The following is a 20,332-nucleotide window of genomic DNA, read 5'->3' as shown; positions in this document are numbered from 1 at the left end:
CAGGAGGATCATGAGTTCAAAGCTAGTCTCAGAAATTTAGAGAGGCCCTGAGCAACCCTATCTCTGAATAAAATATAAAAAAGGGCTGCAAATGTGGCTCAGTGATTAAGTGCCCCTAGGTTCAACTACAAGTACAAAAAAAAAATTTGGTTTAGGGAGTCCTAAAGGGCACAAGGAATAACAAGACCATATGGTTCAGTAGTCCTCAGTGATGTGTTAAATATGCACCATCTCCTTTCTTTTCACACTGGGACCCCTTGTATCAGAGATTCAAACAGTGTCTGGACATGAGCAGAGCATAGGCATGAATTTCTCCAAATCCTTCTGCAAACAACGGCTAGCAACTGAGTAAAGTAAGCCCTTTACATTTGCAAAGATTTCTTCTCCATTGACATATAACTAACTAAAAGCATAAAGATATCCCATAATTTACCTAAAGTAGTATAGTTTTTTCATGAGTGCATTTACCATTGCACTTTGTTATTCCACTCTGAACTTTTAGCACTAATGACTCATTTTTTAATTCAAAAGCCCTGACATCTGCTTACAAGCTGATTTTTCTGAATACATGAATTTTAAAGCCATTATTAATCATGCACACTTCAATTGAGGAATTTGAAGTCAGTTTAAATGATATGAGTGAAGGAGTGGGTGTAGAAGAAAGATATAAAATAAGAACCAGAGTACATGAGAGAGCAATAGCAGAATTGAATAAAAATGAATTAACAAACAATTTGATTGCTTAACAAAAGTCTTTATGCTTAGTGATTTTTTTCTAGTTCCTGACTTGTCAGTGATGCTTCCATTCACTTTCTAAGATCATTTCAAATTTCATCCTTCCTTTGTTCTTTCTTTTCAGGAGCTGCTCAAAAGGAAGAAGAGCCCCAAATGCCATGTGAGCTATTTTGAATTCAAATAAGTTATTGAGAGTTTTTCTAAATGGAGTCTAGGAGCCTCTGGGTTACTGATATAATTTAAAATTCCTGTAGTTCTTTTTTTTTTTTTTTTTTGGTACGCGGGATGGAACCCAGGGATGTTTAACCACTGAGCCACATCCCAAGCCCTTTTTTATATTTTGTTTTGAGACAGGGTTTCTCTGAGTTGCTTAGGGCCTTGCTGAGTTGCTTAGGGCCTTGCTAAGTGGCTTTGAACTTGAGATCCTTCTGCCTCACCCTCCCCAGTTGCTGGGATTATAGGCATGTGCCACCACACCTGGCTAAATTCCCGTAGTTTTAAAGAATAAAAACATTATATTTAACCTTTAAAACTTACTTTCTCAATCAGTCTGCCATACAGTTTTAGTTCTACATCATAGAAGGAATATAAAATCTAAAACCAGAAACCAAGAAAATATATCCAAACCAAAAACAAGAGAGGGAGAGAGGGAGAAAAGGAGGGAGAGATATTTGCTTTGGATTTAAGAATGTTCTGAGGTTCAGTACGGGGTTGCTTGTTCTGATTTTTTTTCTTGTTTAAGGTCCTGTCCTTGGCTTTCTTTGTGATGGCATGCCTATTTGGGAATTCCTGGAAGGTTTTATCTGCATTCTTCCACCACTAATTCAGTAAAATTTAATATTTAGCAATCCCCTTGGCAGGGATCTTTGCTCAGCACTGGGAATACAAAGGTGAATGAAGTATTGTTATTGGTCTTGAAGAACTCAAAATCTTTTGGAAGATGATGCTTGGATATATTGTCAGAAAAAGGGGCAAAAGGGTTCACAGTTGGGAAGGCAGGTTGTGCACCTGCAGGAGAAGGCTGCTACCATCATGGATGTGGACCCTTTGTACCTCAGCTCTTCCCCAAACTAAAAAAAAAAAAAAAAAAACATAAAGAAAAAAGCCAAAACACTGCCACCCAAGTGTTCCTGCACTGTGTGTCCATTCCAATCCAGCCTGCATGCTAGTAAATGCAGGGAGCTTGTGTGTGTGTGTGTGTGTGTGTGTGTGTGTGCAGTGTCCATGACTGTGCCTGGCTACAAGTCTGGTGTGCCCATGATCAGACTTATTCTGATTTGAATATTTTGGTGCTTCAGGTATTAAAATAGTCAACTGAGTTGTTCATGGAGTTTTTCATCAGTATGTCTGAAACCACCCAACCAAATAACAACACTTCTAAAACTCTGCTCCTGAAAACACCAAACAAACAATGCCTTGAAGAAGAATTTTGTGATATAAAAATTGTGGTTGAAGATGTGAAATTCAGAGCACACAGATGTGTTCTCCCAGCCTGCAGCACTTATGTTAAAAAGCTTTTTTTTTAAAAAAAAAACGGGAGGTAAATAGATCTTAGGAAACAGATAGTAAATTTTCTTTGTTCTGGTGTATTTGAAGAAGTCAAGATCTGCATGTATACAGCAAAGATTTCTCTGAAAAAGAGAGATGTTAATGATGTACTTGAGTCATATTCTTGGCATCTGATTTTTGGATAAACTCTGTTCTCAGAAGTGAGATGCATCTAATTCTAATGAAAATACCAGTCAGTCAAGGAGAAGTGTGTCTCAACATAAATTGCCCCACTGGAGAGACTGCTGACACTCAGGATGATGATGTGGAAGAAATTGGAGATCAGGATGACAGTCCTTCTGATGGCATGTCAGGAGGACGGTAAGTGACCTACAACTTCAGTCAGGGTTCAGGAAGTGATTTTGAAAGAACAGGGGATCAAGGAAGTTGCAAAAGTCAATTGCTATGACCAGGAAGTAAAATCCATGAAAAACCCAGAGTCCAAAGATTAAGGGTTCCAGAACCCTCAGGCTTTAACATTTAAGGATGAAACACGTGGCATGAAAGATGAACAGGTGCCAGGCTGGACAAGAGCCGCCAGGGGCATGAAGTTTGAGTATTTCCTGTATGGTCACCACTGGGAGCTGACTGTCTGCCAAGCAAGTTTTAAGATGTTTCCTGATGAAAGCAGATTGAGGAAGCAGGAAAAACTCCACACAATGGACAGGATGTTTGTTTGTGAAATATGTACAGAAGAAGGTCCACCTGGAAGAACACCTAAAAATCCACATGGAATTATAGGGCCTGTAGTTGTGAGTTGTGTGGAAAATCATTTATTTTGAAGAAACACTAGAGAGTTCACAGAAACAAAGGACAGTCATTCTGTCACAGGTGTGACAAAGCCTTCAAACACAAGTCCCACCTCAAGGACCATGAAAGGAGACAGAGAGGGGACAGTCCTTTGTGTTGACTCCTGCACCAAAACATTTGCCAAGGCATTTGATCTGAAGGGGCACCAGAACAATATGCCCAGAGAGAGGTCACTAGTCATCCTTGGCGCCATCTAGAACTAGACCGAACAGGTGCAGGGACCTTTCTGGCTGCTGAGTGCAGCGGCAGTCCAAACAGCCTGAAGCTAGAGGTGTAGGGCCGGAAGTCCTTCTGTGCCTAGGAAGCCAAGACTGAGACTGCATCCATCATAATCAGAGAATGCCAGCAATTATGCTTTTGTGGAAACGAACAGAACATTGTACATATTGTACATATTGTGCATAAGGCAGTGGTTGGTTTTAAAAACTTTTCAAGGAAACTGATATTCTTAAGTTCTAGTCAGTTTTTCTGTCCTCTTTGGTGTTTATTAGTAGTGTTGCCAATAAACTCCTCTCTCCCCTTCCTTTTATGATCTTAATTTGAGAACCCCTATGTCCAGTTTAGCAGTGAAAGACTGTTCCATTTTTGATTCCTCTAAACTTACTATACTGGTGAGTGCACTGCACAGAGTAATAATTGAATAAATTGATTTCTTCATCATCATAATTACATGTGAATTATTACTAATAATCAATATATTTCATATAAATGCAGACAGTGCTATTAGGTGCTTGATCAGGAACCCTATGCAAGTATGAACCCAAGTTCTGGAAATGCAGAATGGAATTAGGTTTATATTTGGTTTGTTAATTTTTTATATCACTGTTTTTAACTGTTTTGTAACAAGTAGTAGTTGTCTTGCTCAAGTGTTTCTTCATCCGTTTTGATTGTTCTGTATCTACCCTAAAAGCTGCAGTCACAGTCACCAGAGGCTGAGCAAGCTCACCAGGATGCTGGTGGTCTTGGGGCTGAGTTCCTATGTTCCTCTTTTTTGGAGCTTTGCTACCTTGCACCAGCAGGGATTTGTGGAGGAGACCAGTGCCAAGAGGAGATAAAGTTTTCACCTGTGCAACAATTCCAAGATTTGCTAGATCAAAACAGTTTTTTATTTTTATTATTTGTTTTTGTATTCAGTGGTAGAAATCCTAGGCCTCACAAATGCCAGGCAAATATTCTACCATTGAGCTACATCACCATTCCCACCTTTCTCTCCCCTTCTCCTCCTCTTCCCTCCTCTCTCCCTCCTTCCTCCCTCCCCCCCATCCTCCTTGTCTTCCTCCTCCTCTTTCATGCTAGAGATTGAACCCAGGGTGCTCTACCCATGAGCTACACACTCAGACCTTATTTTAAATTTTGAGGTAGGGTCTCAGAAAGTTACCCAAACTGGCCTGGAACTTGCTTCAGCCTCCTGAGTCACTAGGATTACAGGAGAACACCACCATGCCCAGCTTCAAAACAATTCTTTTTTTTTTTTGGTACCAGGAATTGAACCTAGGAACACTTAACCACTGAGCCACATCCTCAGCCCCTCCCTCCCTTTTTAAAATTTATATTTGAGGCAGAGTCTGCTAATTGGCTCAGTCTGGCTAAGTTAGTGAGGCTGGCCTTTAACTTGCAATACTCTTGCTTCAGCCTCTGGAGACACTGCAATTACAGGTCTGTGCTACTAGGCCAGATGCAAAACAATTAAAAAAAATCTTTATTTTGTTTATTTTTATGTGGTGCTGAGGATGGAACCCAGTGCTCATATGTGCGAGGCAAGTGCTCTGCCACTGAGCCACAACCCCAGCTCACAAAACAATTTTTAATTTTAAAATTAGATTTGTATTTAGGATCAAAATTAGGATAAGAAACCAACTTGCACTTTCAGATACATTTGTGGAACTTAACAGAATGTCATCTAGCTTTTGTGTGCTGTACAGCACTTTATTTACCCATAAAGGATTTGCAGTGAGTTTACTTAATAAATTTAAAATCTTCTAAGTGTGTAATTGGTAGTGTTGGTTTTATGTATTTTAAGGAAAAGCTGACAGTGGCACTTTTTTTTTTTTTTGCACATTGGACTAAAGTAACTTCCATGAGTAACAAACAGCAGAATGTTTTTAACAATATTAAAACTATCAGACCAAATGTTTATTTTTGAAGTATATTTCATAATTGGTTACAGTTTTAAATAGAACTCAATTGCTTTTTCATAGCTGTAAATCAGAATTGTAAACTTTGTTTCAGATATGATATACTAAATGTCCTTTAAACCACTGCCTTGGGAATATATGGAAATGGCAACAATAGTTTGAAGTATGCTCTGTAAGATAGGATTAGTCATTTATTTTAGAATATGTATAATTATAGAAAATGCCAACTTTTAAAATTTATGTTTGGTTACTAGGATTTAAAAATATATATTAAAGTAATTTCATTTCAGAACTCTTTTCATTAACACCTGTGATGATGATTTTGGGAAAATTTTGATATTTTAAATTGGTATATATGTTATGCCCAAGATTATAGGATGAAGTGGTTACCTTTAATAAACAAACAAACAAAAAACCAAGCTATTTATTGGTAAAATGTTTGATTTAGTTTACAATTAGTTTCTTTTCTTGAAACTTGTTTATTCAGTAAGAAAAAATGGTGTTTACATGCTGTGAGAAGGAGAACTGACTGCTGTCCTAAGGCTGTTTCAACCAAAGCAAAAGAAAAATAATTTAACATCTTGTTGATAGCTACTTCCACAAACTGTATTTTGGGCCTTCATTTTTTTTTCATATAAAAGAAAATATGCTTCTATGGAAAAAGAAAAGGGGCAAAAGAAGATATTATGAGATTTCAGAACAGGGGAAGAAAGGGAAGGCCTCATACAGGAGGTGGCATGGGCGGTGGACCTTGGACAATGGGAGGTGGCTAAAGCAGAAGAAACACATGGCTTAATCTGGGAATGTATTGTGGTGTTTTCAATCTTCTTGGAACTTTGAGTGTTGTAATAAGGTTGAAATAAATATAGAAGATAAGGTTGAAAATATGGGTCATGAAAGATGTTGTGACGAGCAAATTGATTTTGTTATTTATTATATAGGCAGCAAAGAGGTTTTTTTTGTGTGTATATCTCTCTCTTCTAAAATTTTTATTTGTTCTTTTTAGTTATACATAAGAGTAGAGTGTATCTTGACATATTATACATACGTTTTATAACTTATTCTAATTAGGATTCCATTCCTGTGGTTGTACATGATGTGTACCTTAACTGGTTGTGTATTCACATATGAACATAGGAAAGTTATGTTCAATTCATTCTACTCTCTGTCCCATTCCCATCCCCCTTCCCACACTTGCACCCTGTCCAATCCTGTCCCTCCACCCCTACCTATTGCAAGTCAGCATCCACATGTCAGAGAGAGCATTTGGCCTTTGGTTTTTGGGGATTGGCCTGTTTCATTTAGCACGATAATCCCTAGTTCCATCCATTTACTGGCAAATGCCATAATCTCATTCTTCCTTATGGCTCAGTAATATTCCATTGTATATATGTACCAAGATAAAGAGATTTTTTAAAAATATATTTTTATTTGTTCTAATTAGTTTTACTTGACAGTAGAATCCATTTTTGACACATCATACATAAATGGAGTATAACTTCTCATTCATCTGGTTGTACATGATGTAGAGTTACACAGGTCATGTAATCATATATGCATGTAGGGTAATAATGACGATTCATTCTACTATCATTCCTACTCCTGTCCCCTCCCACTCCCTTCCCTTCACTCCCCTCTGTCTAGTCCAAAATACCTCTATTCTTCCCCCCTAACTTATTGTGAATTAAAATCCACATATCAGCAAAATGATTCAGCCTAAGAGATTTTTGAATAAGAGAGTGATAATGGGAATTTCTTTGGTTGATCTGACAACAATGAAAAACCAGTAGCTTGAGGTCACAGGATTTGTCTTTCAAGCTTTGAATTTTAGTGTGTGACATGTATAGAGCATGCAATTAAATATATGTTGAATCCACCAAAGGATGATTGTAAGTAAGAGTGGTGCCCATAAGATCCTGAAGAAATGATTGAAAGTTGATGCAAGAGATGATGAGGGCTGGAATTTAATCACAGAAACCAGAAATTTGCAAAAGGAGACAACGTAGGGTGATTTTTCTTTATACCTTCTGTTTGAGAAACTGTAGACTGAGCAATCTGTAGAAGATGTTAGAAGAAAGAGCAGAGTGGGTGCTCTGCGATTTTTCTGCTATTGGGAAGGATGTGGTGGCTGATAATTATCCCCTGTTCAATGGACTTGTGTCAAGAAAGCATATATTTCTAGGGGTAGGCCAAGTGACTTTATTTGGTGGTTTCTCTCAGGCACAATGAGAAGTCTTGTGGCCTATGGATGGTTTTCTTGTATATCATGCCAGGTTCAGAATGGACAGCAATATAGAATAGTGAAAGATGCACCAATTGTGAGGGGAGAGTTAATTGTAAAGGACCAAACAAAAGGTGCTGAAGTACGTGCACTCTGGTCAGGATGTCTCTGCCCCTTTTCTAGCCCCTGGGCCCTGGTCAGTATCTAATACCATTTTAAAACAGCTAAATATCTTCTCACTAAGTATAGGCTATGGTGCATTCCATACTTGCCTTCATTAAGCTTATGGTTATTCTTTTTCTTTTTTAATTTTTTTATTCTTTTTCTTTTCTCATTTTTTTTCTGTATCTGGTTGCTTCATCTAAGCAGATGATGAATTAACTGAAGAAACACCAGAGAAATTGCAAGTCAGACATCAAAGAGAACTCACAGGTCAGCGTGTCAAGAAGGGCAAAAGTGGGAAGAAAGGCCAAGATCGTCAGCATGGCCCAGGAGGTCAAACTGTCCATGGAGGACAGGAGAGCTCAAATGGAAAGCGACATAGGGGAGATGGCCAAAGAGACCAGGGTCACCAGGGTAGGCAGAAAGGCCAATCTGAAAGAAGTGGTCAGAAAGGTCAGCCTGGAAGAGGTGGCCAGGGTGGTCTTCAGAGAAGAGGTGGCCATGGTGGTCATCATGGAAGAAGTGACCATGATGATCAGAGCAATAGCTCTCCTGTCAGTGAATGATGTGGAAAACCAACTAAAGATGGTCTCCAGTGGTGTCTCAGGTACTGACTGTATTTCCTTCAGTAATTTAATTAATTTCTTTTTAAATTCTCCAAATCTCTCATTTCTACTCATGTCTCCCGTTTTTAAATCTTGACTTTATTCTTTCTCAAACTCTCTCCCAGATGTGTCCATAACAATATTGCTCTCTGCCCAACCTTACACACGAACACACCCTCTGCTTTCACAAGAGCAAGTGTTCCTTCTACCTTGTTGGAGTTTCTGACTCTCTTCTTCTTCTGTTGGTTGGCAGGCTCTCCAAGCTCTCCCTTTCTCTTCTCTCTTTTTTCTTTAATATCTTCCTTTCTTCTTCCATTCTTCCTGCCTTTTCCTCTGGCCCCCTCTCTTCCTTCCCCTTTTTCTCCTCCTTTTTCTCTTAATGTAAGGTATTTTAGTGAGACTACTTAATGGAAGAGATATCAGGCATAGGTCATGCACAAGCCAATTTATTATTCTTACCTAAAATTCTTCTTTTGTTTCAGAAATTGATGGAGATCAACAGGCAACTATAAACTTTTCAGGAGTGTAAACTTTGTGGCCTTTCTTTCTCTAACTTCAGAAAACCAATAAGCTGGGCAAAGTGGCACACATCTGTAATTCCAGTGGCTCAGGAGGCTGAGGCAGAAGGATCTCAAGTTCAAAGTTAGCCTCAGCAACTTAGCAAGGCTCTGAGCAACTTAGTAAGACCCTGTCTCAAAATAAAAAATAAAATAAAAGGGACTGAGGATGTGGCTCAGTGGTTAAATGCCCCTGGGTTCAATTCCTGGTACCCTAAAAAACAAAAACAAACAAAAAACAAAAAAATCAAAAATACCCACAAAAACTCCAATAAAGTCATCAGCATTAATGCCTTGGCTCTTGTTTTCTTTCTAGGGTGATAGATCTCCATCAAGGAATAAGAATATGCAGGGAGATACAGGGTCTTGATTGGACTCCAACTCATCTGTATATTGGAGGTTTATGGAAAGCTCAGATTTTAATAATTAGACAAGGACTTAAGCACCACCAGTGTTTTAAAGCAAAAGACTTTATTCTTGAAACCAGTAACCAGATTACCAATATACACACCATTTTCTCAGTTCAAACAGAAATTTACCTTGTGTATTTCCTTGACCTCAGTCAGTATTTCAAAGCATATGTGCCATTTAGTTATATTTCTGTTTAGCTGGGATTTGAGAAAGCTTTGAAGAATACCAGAAGCTAGGGTAGAGGCAGAACAGATTGTTCCTCACAGCACTCAGGAAGAACCAGCTCTGCTCACACCTGTCTTTAAACTTCCATCATCCAGAACCATAAGAAAAAAAGGTTCTGAGGGAAAAAAAAGGTTCTGTTGATTAAGCTCCCACACCCTATCCCCCTAGTTTGTGGTGTTTTGTTATAGAAGCCCCGGGGTGTGTGTCTGGGGGGAGTGAGACAATTCACTTATGAGATTATTTTGGGTGTGTGAAGCACAGACAAATTATAACATTTATTCCATTGTATCTTCCAAGCTTCTGAATGGAGATCAATAGAAAAAGACATCACAGGCATGCATCTCTCAGTTGCTGGCCTCAATTCCTAGTCAAGCTAGGAATTCTGCTTAACCTAGAAGTTCTTTTGTTTTACTAAGTGTTAAAATATCATTTTATCTATGGGGAATATACACATGTGAATGAAGGTGGTCTAAGAAGATTGATATAAAATCAGATGAGGGTAAAAATGATGGCTTTAATGGCCAATTCCATCAAGGGTATGAGTAGTTTTATTTTTGTACTGGTATTAATGAAGACATTACAGTTTAAGGTAACATAAAGAAAAATTAAACATGTTTAATTCTATTTAATTGTATATTCACTATTATGTTTAATTCTGAATCATATTTAGAACTAGCTTTTGTCTCAGAAGAGGAATTAATTTATTGTTTTATGTTTTTCTCTATGCCCTGATGGACTTTCTTTTTTTAAAATTTTAATTAGTTACACACGACAGTACAATGACCTTGACATATCATACATTTGAATCAGATGGGATATAATTTCTCATTTCTATCCAGCTTCTGAAATAATATGACCACACTGTGAGTAGACACTGTGAGTAGACCTGAGTAACAATCACAATGCAAAATATACGAAGATATATAAACCTAAGGGTAGAAATGTCTGAAAACTTATCATAGGTAAGGATGAAAGTGAAAGAAACTTTCTGTTTTTAATCTTCATTTAAATCTTACTGTATTACTCAGTGTTCCTAAACCACTGAAAATACTGTGATAATGCATATAGTTAGCCATGGTTTCATTATACCTTTCTCCACTCTCCAATGTCCATGGTCAAGATCCTATGTTATGCTGGGCATGGAGGCACACACTTGTAATTTCAACAACTCGGGAGACTGAGGTTGGAGGATCACAAGTTCAAAGCCAACCTCAGCAACTTAGCAAGGCCCCAAGCAACTTATTGAGAAGCTGACTCAAAATTTAAAAATTAAAAAAAAATGGGATGGGTAGGGATGTGGCTCAGTGGTTAAGTGTCCCTGGGTTCAATCTCTGGTACTAAACAAACAAACAAACAAACAAACAAATCCCTTGTCACTTCCTTTATGAGAACTTTCCTTTCCTTCCCTGCTATGGGCTTTCAGAATATCCTCTTTTGCCCCCCTTCTGATAGTGACTATGGTTATGTCCAAGCATCATCAACCATTAGATTCTGAGCTCCTAAGGATGGTAAAAATGCTACATTCACCTTTGCATCTCCATTGCTGAGAATAGGGTCCTGACAGAGGGATTATTTAAAAAGTGTACATTCTCCAAAGGAAACAATTAGGAATCTATAGAATGCAAGAAGAATGCAGGACCTACAGAATGCAAGAAACTCTTTGCTAGTTACTCTTTTTGACAGAGGATTAATATCCAGAATATATAAAGAACTTAAAAAGCTTTATATAAAAAACCAAAATAACTCAATTAAGAAATGGGCAAATGAATTAAACAGACAACTCTCAAATGAAAAAAATACAAATGGGCAACAAATTTATAAAAAAAATGTTCAACATCTTCAGCAATTAAGGAAATGCAAGTCAAAACTACATTGAAATTTTATCTCACACCAATCAGAACAGCATTCATCAAGAATACAAATAATAATAAATCTGGAGAGGATATGGAGAAAAAGGAACACTTTTACACTATTGGTGGGACTGTAAATTAATTCAGCCACTGTGGAAATCAGTATGGAAGTTCCTCAAAACACCAGGCATGGAACCACCATATGACCCTGCATGGTCTCTGTCTAGTCCAGTGAGGAGGTCCATGGAACAGGGTAGAAGAGAGTGTGGCTGCCGAGTCGCTAATCAGACCTCCAGGGACCAAGCAGGAAGCAGGTCTGATTTTATTGCGTGGTTACCATGTATGTATACTCAGACAGTAGCTACACAGATTACAGGCAGCCACCAATACAATTTCTAGCCAACTGTTCCTGCAGCAACCAATCCAGGAGGGGGCCATGGAGCAAGCACAGGGACTGTAACACATGCCAGGGCTGTGCCTACAGGATAAGCAGTTTGCTGTTCACATGCCTAGCCCCGGGGAGTGGTTTGCCACTCAGATGCCCTTAAAGTATGCCATGTATGCAGTACTCCATGCACTTGTCTTCACCTGACCCAGCTGTACCATTCCTTGGTATTTATCCTAAAGAATTAAAGTCATCATACTACAGTGATACATGCATACACATATTTATTGCAGCACAATTCACAAAAGCCAAACTATGGAACCAAACTAGGTGTCCATCAATGGGTGAATGGATAAAGAAGATATGGTATACATACACAATGAAGTTTTATTCAGCTATAAAAAAATGAAACTAAGTCATTTGCAGAAAAATGAATGAAACTTAGGAATATTGTATTAAATGGAAAAAGCCAGTCAGAAGGTCAAGGGTTGAATGTTTTCCCTATATATGGGAACTAGATAAGAAAAAGGCAAAGACAGGTATATAGGGGGTATTTCATGAAAATCAAAGAGAGATCAGTAGAGGAGAGAGATGGGGGTGGGGGTGGGGTGAGAGGTAGAGAGGAAGTGTAGAAGTGCTGGGGAGTGACATTGGCCTGATTATATTGCTGTATTATGTGCAATGTATGGATATGTAACAAGAGGTCCCATTATTATATACAACTATAATGCAACAGTCAAAACATGGGGAATGTGGGGGAGTGTGCATTCCATGAATGTTACGTTTTATCTGTGTGACTCTCAGACATTCAATGTGTGAACAGGTATCTATTAAGCACAGGACAAAAACACAAGGAAAGGAAACAAGCTGCATTGTCTGTAGCTCCTTTACTACATTCTCATGGAGAAGACCTGAAAACTCTACCCCAAATATTAGGAGTAAGAGAAGCAGTATAAATACTTCTTTCAACTTTTCACCTTTGCATGATTTCTCAGAACTAACATAATCTCAGAGGAGAAACCATGAACCCTGGCTATGTTACTTTCATACAAGTAAGGAAAATTACATATTTAAACATACACTGGTCTCACTTTAGTTCCTCTTGACTGACACTGTTCACAGAGAAATAGAATAATGAGTTGCTGCATTCAAGGCATATGTGGCTGGTCACATTTCCAGGGCTCACAATATAAGAACATCAAAGCTGAAGCTTTCCACATTTCCATCAGCCCTCAGAGTTCTTTTGTTTTTGTGTATGTAAATCCATATAAACTAGGCCTTAGCTGTGTCAGGATCAGGGATTGGTATCCTTTTGGGCACTATTTAAAGAAATACAAACTATAGGCTATGCATCTAACTTTCTATTTCTTTAACTTACAAGACACTCAATAAACCTTAAGAAATTTGTCAATTTAATTGATCTATATCCTTTCTATTATATTCTATCCTTTCTATTATATTTTCAGAAAAGATAAATGAATACCTGAATATAGTATAAAATTCATTTTGATTTTAAACAAATCTATTGATGAGACTATTTAATGTCTTTATTTGTAAATATTTTCTTTTATGTACACAAAGCTCATGACTACTTTAGGCTGGCTATTAACAGAGTTGATCTCTCCACAATATCTTTGCCATATACAAATAATATGTTTTTGATGGAATGTCCCAAACAGATCTTATAAATGTATACAGTCCAGGTATATAGAGATGACTTGAATTGAATCAATGTTTTGTTGATAGTTTTAACATCTTGATATTTAAGGTTTTGATTGAAGCTCTCATCTTATCATGGTATCTTGATAAAAGCAAACTTACACATGTCTTTTGTGGAGAAATTCTATTCAATAAGCAAACAATAGGCTCTTTGTTTTGCAGAGAATTTCTACACAAACTTTCTGTTGCTTCTACAATATCTTTTATTAATTAGTCTATGATCCTAAAATAATGCTAGCAGTGATTCTAATCAGTATTGATTACTACTATATTCATACAATTCCACAGAATTTATTAAGAATTGTTACTTGATTGAGTCTTTTCCAAAGGTGAAGCTTAATTCGATGATTTGAGAAGAATCATGACATTGGCTGCTTTTCATAAGGATGCAAACACAGCAAGATGCTATTACAGTTGTTTTGAATTGGTTATACATTTGCATCTGGAGAAGTGATTTAGAACAAGCAATGAAAATGCCCTCCCCTTTCATGGTTTATGTTAGGATATTGATTATAATTTGCTTTAAAACATAGTTTAAAGAATCAACTCTGAAAAGAGGAAGAAAGAGAAAGATATAGAGACAAAGTCAGTTTACATGAGATTTCCTAAGTTACAATTATAAATGTGCTAAATAAATTTTGAATAATTAACCACATGAAACTAAAATTAATGCAAGAACTGAAGATAATTAAGAAACCTCTTCTAATTCTTTGTCCTGGAGAATTATAGCTTCTTCTCAGATCTGTTTGTTAAATTTTTCTTCTTTTTAGAATATACTTCACTTTCCAAAACACCCTGAAAAATGCTTGTCTTAATTTATTGTTGCCCAGGATCAGGATAAATGAATGGCCTGAGGGATAGATTAGAGCAATCAACTCACCAAAAATGACAGCTAATTCAGTCTCTGGCATAAAATAGCTGGAGGTGGCTATAAGAAAGGCCAAATAGTAGATGATGAAGAGGAGGAGGAAGGAGATGACTGCTTTCATGGCTCCCACGTGGGCTTCTGAGCTGGGATCTCTGTGCCCTGAGGCATTGAGCTGCATCTGCCTGGTGTGTCTCCACAGGGAGAGGATCAAGAGGAGAAATGAGATCAAGGACACAAAAAAGGGAAATAGTGTTACCAGGTTGAGATATATCTTGGTAGAGGCATATGTGGTTTTCTTTATTCTGCATTTCAAAGTTAAGTTTCTTCTCCACTTTGCCTTCACACAGTGTCTGAAATCATCATTCAAATTCTTAGTGACTGGAAGACTAATAAACACAGAGAAGGCCAAGCACCCCAGTAGAGTCTTGAGAACCACCCTGTCAATTCTCCACTTCATCCAGAGGAAAAGAGGGTGGAAAAAGTTTGCTATCTTGAAGAAATAGAAAATGCTGAGGCAGGTGGCAAACCAGACACTTAAGTGGTTGGTTAGGGTCCAGAAGAAGTCAATGATTCTCATTTGTTTACCAGTGGCATAGACATCTGGATACAGCACCAATATAGAACAGTCTAATAATATTATATACAATAGACAAATTCTGGATATAGCCAGACTTGTGAGGATTAAATCAATGGAGGCAATCTTCCTATTCTTGACCCAGTTCATGAAGTTTATCAAGGCGATGAAAGCATTCCCCAAGATCCCCACTGAAAACTCTCCAACTGCTATGAGCAACAAAATTCTCTCCTTCATATACAGCATGCTTAGATAGAGAAATACCCAGTTACTTTCTAGTGGACCTGAAGCAGTTTGGTATCTACACCTGGTTCTTGGATTTTGCTGTAATCATTACCTCTTTTATTGTGGTCTTGCCTTGAAGACTGGAACAAGAAATGAAGACTGTAGCTATCTTCATTAAATCCTAATTAGTGCTGATGAACGCTGTGTGTGGCCATCTTTAGCCTAGATGCTGTATGTCCATTTACCTTCTCAGAAGCTATTGTTTTCTACATATAGTTAATTTAGGCTGAGCTAGTGTTTGCTAAGATGCAAATTGAGCCAATACCCTTTCATAGTCCTGCACTGTCTTTCTGAGGCTAAGTGATATGAATTTTGGTTTCATTAATCCTTGATGCATACTAGTGCTCTCAAGAGGGTTGCCAGATTTAGCAAATAAAAATAGAGGATTCCCATGGAGATTTGAGTTTTAGGTAATAAATGATGAGAAATTTTTTGGTGTATATGCCAAGTTGCATAAGATCAGAACTTTCAGGAAGTCCTGAAGTTAAATAAAATTTGTGCATATTATATTTTATCTGGCAAACCTAAACCTCGAGACTTTGAAAATTAGAAAATTGTCAAAAACTTAGATTTGTGGAAGTATCTCTGCCTTGTTGAATGAGCATGCTGATTATTAATAAAGAATCCCAAATTTGGGCACACAATGAGAATTATACATTTTCAGAAAATATAAAAGATGAACACTAAATATAGATTATTTGGACCTTCCAAATTTTAAGTTTATTTTCTTGGTTGTTCAGGTGAACAATTATATGGTACAGTGTCTTAAAATAATAATGTGTCATCTTAATTGGTTAAGTGGCATTTATTGGTCAGAATTTATGATGCTAGATATAATAAGGTAAAGGAGTCATGATAAACATGACTATTGATTGTATTTAGTTTTCCTTTCCATTTAAAATGATTTCAAGGTAACGTTAGCAGGTGTTGGATATGTCCATTACCTTGATTGTGGTGGTGGTGTTATGGTATTAGCATATGTCCAAATTCATCACATTGTATACACTAAAGATATGCGGTTTTTCAGTTGTACCTCAATAAAACTCTTAAAAAAATAAAGTGTGTTCAAAGGCCCTTGAGAAAGATGAGCATAAAATTCTGCATTTTATTTTCCTCTCTACTCTCTCCATATCAAATTGCTTCTAAGTTTCCAGACCTTTTTCCTTTCTAGCACAAGAATGAATATTAAATAAACCACTTCTCTATAGACTAACTCCTGTTTTAAAATAGTTTCTTTAATTTAGATTTACTGAAAAATTATAAATCTTCTGTGGAATAATTTTTGGGTATTTACACCTTCCTGGAGTTGTATGACTTCTCTCTTCTTTCCTTAAAGGAGAAAACTTCATTCCTTAAATGCCACCTTGATTTGGGGGTAAATTGCAGATAATGTAGCCATGTTCATAAGTGAATGCTTTCTTTTATCTTGTGCCTGTCCCAGGCACATAATTTCTACTCCATAGTTATCCCGGTAAATAAGTGCTTTATTTAGTCAAATAATTTTTTAAATTACTCAAATATTTTTTTTCTTTTTCATTAATTTTATTGACGTAACTATACATAACAGTGTCAACCAAATAATTTTCAGAAAATTTCAATATTTTATTTTGTTTTTGCACATAAGTGTAGATTTTGTGCATGCCAGTTTCATATAGCATGAAAGTTAGGTTATGGTACAGTTAAGAGGAAAAAGAGAAAAAAAAAATTCCACAGGTGAGCATTTTGTCACATGCTTTCAAACCCCAATCATCGAGTCATTGGAGAAACTTGAAAACAGAGAGACAGAAAACAAAACATGGAAGAAGAAACTTCAGACTAATGAGATAAAACTTTCCCAGAAGCACTAATCTTATAAAACATTTATTTTATCTAAACCTACAGAAAAATATAATGTTCAAACCAGCATAGACTTCAAAGGTTTGTTCTAGAATATATTAATATATTGCAACAAAAAAACATGAATCTTCTTTTTTATTAATATATATTTTTATTTGTTCTAATTAGTCATACATGACAGTATAATGCATTTTGACACATCATACATATATGGACTATAACTTCTCATTTGTCTGGTTGCAAATGAATTACACAGGTTGTGTAATCATATATGTATATAAGATAATAAAGTCTAATTCATTCTACTATCACAATTACCCCTGATATTTTTATTTATTTATTTTTATGTAGTGCTAAGGATCGAACCCAGGGCCTCATGCGTATGAGGCAAGTGCTCTACCACTAAGCCACAACCCCAAACCCTACTCCCGATAAATCTTCTTGTCTTGTACAATAAAAAGCAATATAAGTGACTAACATATTACAAATACAATCAATAAAATCTATATACTATTAACGGCTATAATTAAGAGTATTTTACAAAGTGAATTTTACACAATGGTAAGCAAAGTGATTAAAATTTAGCTAATTCGTATTTTTAGCTATAATACAAGGACATGGAGTAGACCAGGATTAGACAGAAAATGGTGGGAGTAAGCACAAAAATGCACAGCCAGATCAGAACAGACCTGACTTCTCAAACATCCTAATGAGGAAGGATTTCATCCTCACAGCAAAACCACGGTTTATTAGTAATCTCATTTTCCTACTTTTTTTTTTTTTGTAACTTGCCCTATATGTGTCATGGACAGATATTGGAGAGAGAGAGAGAGAGAGAGAGAGAGTGAGAGAGAGAGAGAGAGAGAGAATGTATATGTATATTCCATGCTATATGTTAAATTTTTTACATTTTTTTCCTTAAGTCAAGAGTGAAACTCCTCGCTCATCTTTTTTTTTTAAAGGAACTTGAACAGAATAACATGACTGATATTAGTTATGCTCATTCTTTTATCCAGATTGTAAAGAGTACTTAGGAAACGGCTTTTGCATAGATTCTCTTCCTAAACAGGTGTTGTCTGAGAAGCAGATTCTTTGTGAAGAAGCTTGATTTTAAGGGCAATGAATAGCAAGTGCTAGAATAAAGTCAACCAGAAATTATTGACACAGAGATGACCTAAAGCATCACTCAGGAAACTAAACCATAGACCAGGCAGGGGAGTTTTGAATTACTAGTTAATCAGTCAAATGGAAGTGGTGCAGCAGAGATGTGAATGGAGCACAATTAAGGGCCAGACTGAAAATGTATGACAGAAGAAAGGGGAAACTGAAAAGTGTAGCCCAGATGCAGTTTATCATAGGCCAAAGTAAAATCTTAGAGAAGTTAACAAGGCAACACAGACCTAACATTTGTCTTCAGAGGATAAGAAGAGATGCATGAGCCCTGACATTCTTAGAGGAAAGGGAATGCAAAGATGAGAAAGTCTGAACTATACACAGCAAAGGATTTATTCATTAGGTCCTGGAGTGCCTAAAGATATGCATCCAAAATAAATGGCATAACTGGAAAAACAATAAGAATAGGCCCACTTTTTGTTTGTTTCTTTGTTGATTTTTGACACAGGGTCTCACTTGGTTGCCCAGGCTGTCTTCAAACTCCTGGGCTCAAATGATCCTCCTCAGCCTCCCAAGAAAAAAATTGTATTTATTTTAAATCAGAAAAGAAGGTTTGCTTTTTTTTATTGAGAAAATAAGATTTGCTTTTAAAGTCTATTTATAAATCCAATATTTCACATCATGCAGGCTATTTTTCTACATGTCAGCATCCTGACAGATGGCTGCCTCAGTTTATTATTTCCAAAAATTAAAATAACTGAGTGTCCTGATGGATAGAGAATTGCTACAGCCTCTCCAACCATTATAGCTAACATTTGTTCTGTTATAAGATAGCTAAAGGTCACTAAAAGAGAAAACACACAGTAAATAAAGAAGAAGAAGAAGAATGAAGTTATAATTATCATGGCTTTCACATGAGCCTGTGTGTTGGGGTCTCTACAACTTTTAGAATTCATTTTCATTCGGTTAATATGTCTTCTTAGGGATATTATTAAAAGAAAAAATGAGATCAGTGAAAAAATGAATGGTACCAGAGCAAACAGGTTAAATAAAGTTATTGGCTCAAAGTATTGAATTTTACTCATTTCAGTGATGTTTCCTGTATTTTTTATAAGGTAATGAAGCTTATAACCATAAGTCACTGTTGGGAATACTATAATGCCAACCGCAAAGGAGATGGTGAAGCATCCCAGCAGGACCCAGTGAACCATTCTATCAGTTTTCCACCTCAGCCAGAGAAAAAATGGGTGGGAGAAATTGGCTATCTTGAGGCAATAGAAGACATTCAGACAGGTTGTAAACCACATACTTAAGTAGTTAAAGAATGTCCAGAGGCTGTTAACAACTATGCGTATTTTCTGATTTTCATACACATCTAGGTATAGTGTTACCAAAATACCATGTAGTACTATAATTGCAATCAAACACATTCTTGAGATAGCTAAACTGGCCAGGACATAGTCAATTGATGAGATCTTTCTCTTTTTAATCCAGTCAATCCAGTTGACTAGTCCAATGTATCCATTGCCTAACATTCCTATTATGAATTCTGCAGTGATCACAATTGTAAAGATATCTTTGGTACTGAACATGTTTGTAGAGAGAATATTCTAATCTCCAATATCACTGCAAATGGTTTAGTTTACAGATGATGAGTTAAAACATGATTAATACATTCTTTAAAGCATGACATAATGTTTTCATTTGTCGTTATTTTGACATTGATCCCCTTCCTGGAGCACCAAGATCTCACCTGAGATAGGATCATTTTTACATTCATAAAGACTAAACCAACAGTTTGATCTGAACAAATGTCTTGTCTTTTTTCTTTCTTTCTTTGTTTAGACTGGAAAGATTATAATTATTACCTTTAGTGAATGATAACTGAAGCATTCGGTTGAAAGTGCTCTCATGCAAATTCAGATAATTTATTTCATGAATTTGCAATAGGCTTCTTGAAGTAGGTTCTTTTAACTTGGATCTGTGAAGTTGAATTTTGAATTAGGAGTCATTAAAAAGCACAAAACCCATAAGTGTTAACTAAAAATAAAAATGTGTAAATGAAGCTTCATTTTAATCATCATAGTTAAAATTAGCCACAAGTCATGTCTACTCTGGAAACAGGATTTTGTTTTAGAAAATATTAGTACAATTAGATCATACAGAAATAATAGTCAGAGGATAATAAATTTTGTCTTCATTAGATGATCAATTAGGGAAGGTTATGATACAAGTCTCATTATAAATGACAAATTATTACTAGCCAGACAGGCACCTGGCAATAGTTACTAAG

The 20,332-nt window shown here is 36.5% G+C and overlaps 2 protein-coding genes and 1 pseudogene across 2 annotated transcripts; 1 reads left to right on the top strand and 2 right to left on the bottom strand.

Annotated features, from left to right (window-relative positions):
• The first annotated feature begins 2,060 nt into the window (after positions 1-2,060).
• Positions 2,061-3,290, top strand: LOC114082902 (zinc finger and BTB domain-containing protein 14 pseudogene; annotated as a pseudogene).
• Positions 3,291-14,112: 10,822 nt separating this feature from the next.
• Positions 14,113-15,051, bottom strand: LOC114082903 (taste receptor type 2 member 7-like). The gene has a single exon (XM_027924016.2). The coding sequence runs from the start codon at positions 15,049-15,051 to the stop codon at positions 14,113-14,115; it is 939 nt and encodes a 312-aa protein (XP_027779817.2).
• Positions 15,052-18,713: 3,662 nt separating this feature from the next.
• On the bottom strand, positions 18,714-19,631 carry Tas2r8 (taste 2 receptor member 8). The gene has a single exon (XM_027923977.2). It carries the CDS (start codon positions 19,629-19,631, stop codon positions 18,714-18,716), a length of 918 nt encoding a protein of 305 aa, XP_027779778.2.
• Between the last annotated feature and the right edge of the window lie 701 nt (positions 19,632-20,332).

This window comes from Marmota flaviventris, chromosome 3 (assembly GCF_047511675.1).
Source record: "Marmota flaviventris isolate mMarFla1 chromosome 3, mMarFla1.hap1, whole genome shotgun sequence".
Lineage (NCBI taxonomy): Eukaryota > Metazoa > Chordata > Mammalia > Rodentia > Sciuridae > Marmota > Marmota flaviventris.
This window is presented reverse-complemented; position numbering and strand designations above follow the sequence as displayed.

Bases quoted from the DNA above. Each gene is read 5' to 3' on its own strand.
- LOC114082903 (XM_027924016.2), bottom strand. From the start codon at position 15,051: ATGCTGTATATGAAGGAGAGAATTTTGTTGCTCATAGCAGTTGGAGAG.
- Tas2r8 (XM_027923977.2), bottom strand. From the start codon at position 19,631: ATGTTCAGTACCAAAGATATCTTTACAATTGTGATCACTGCAGAATTC.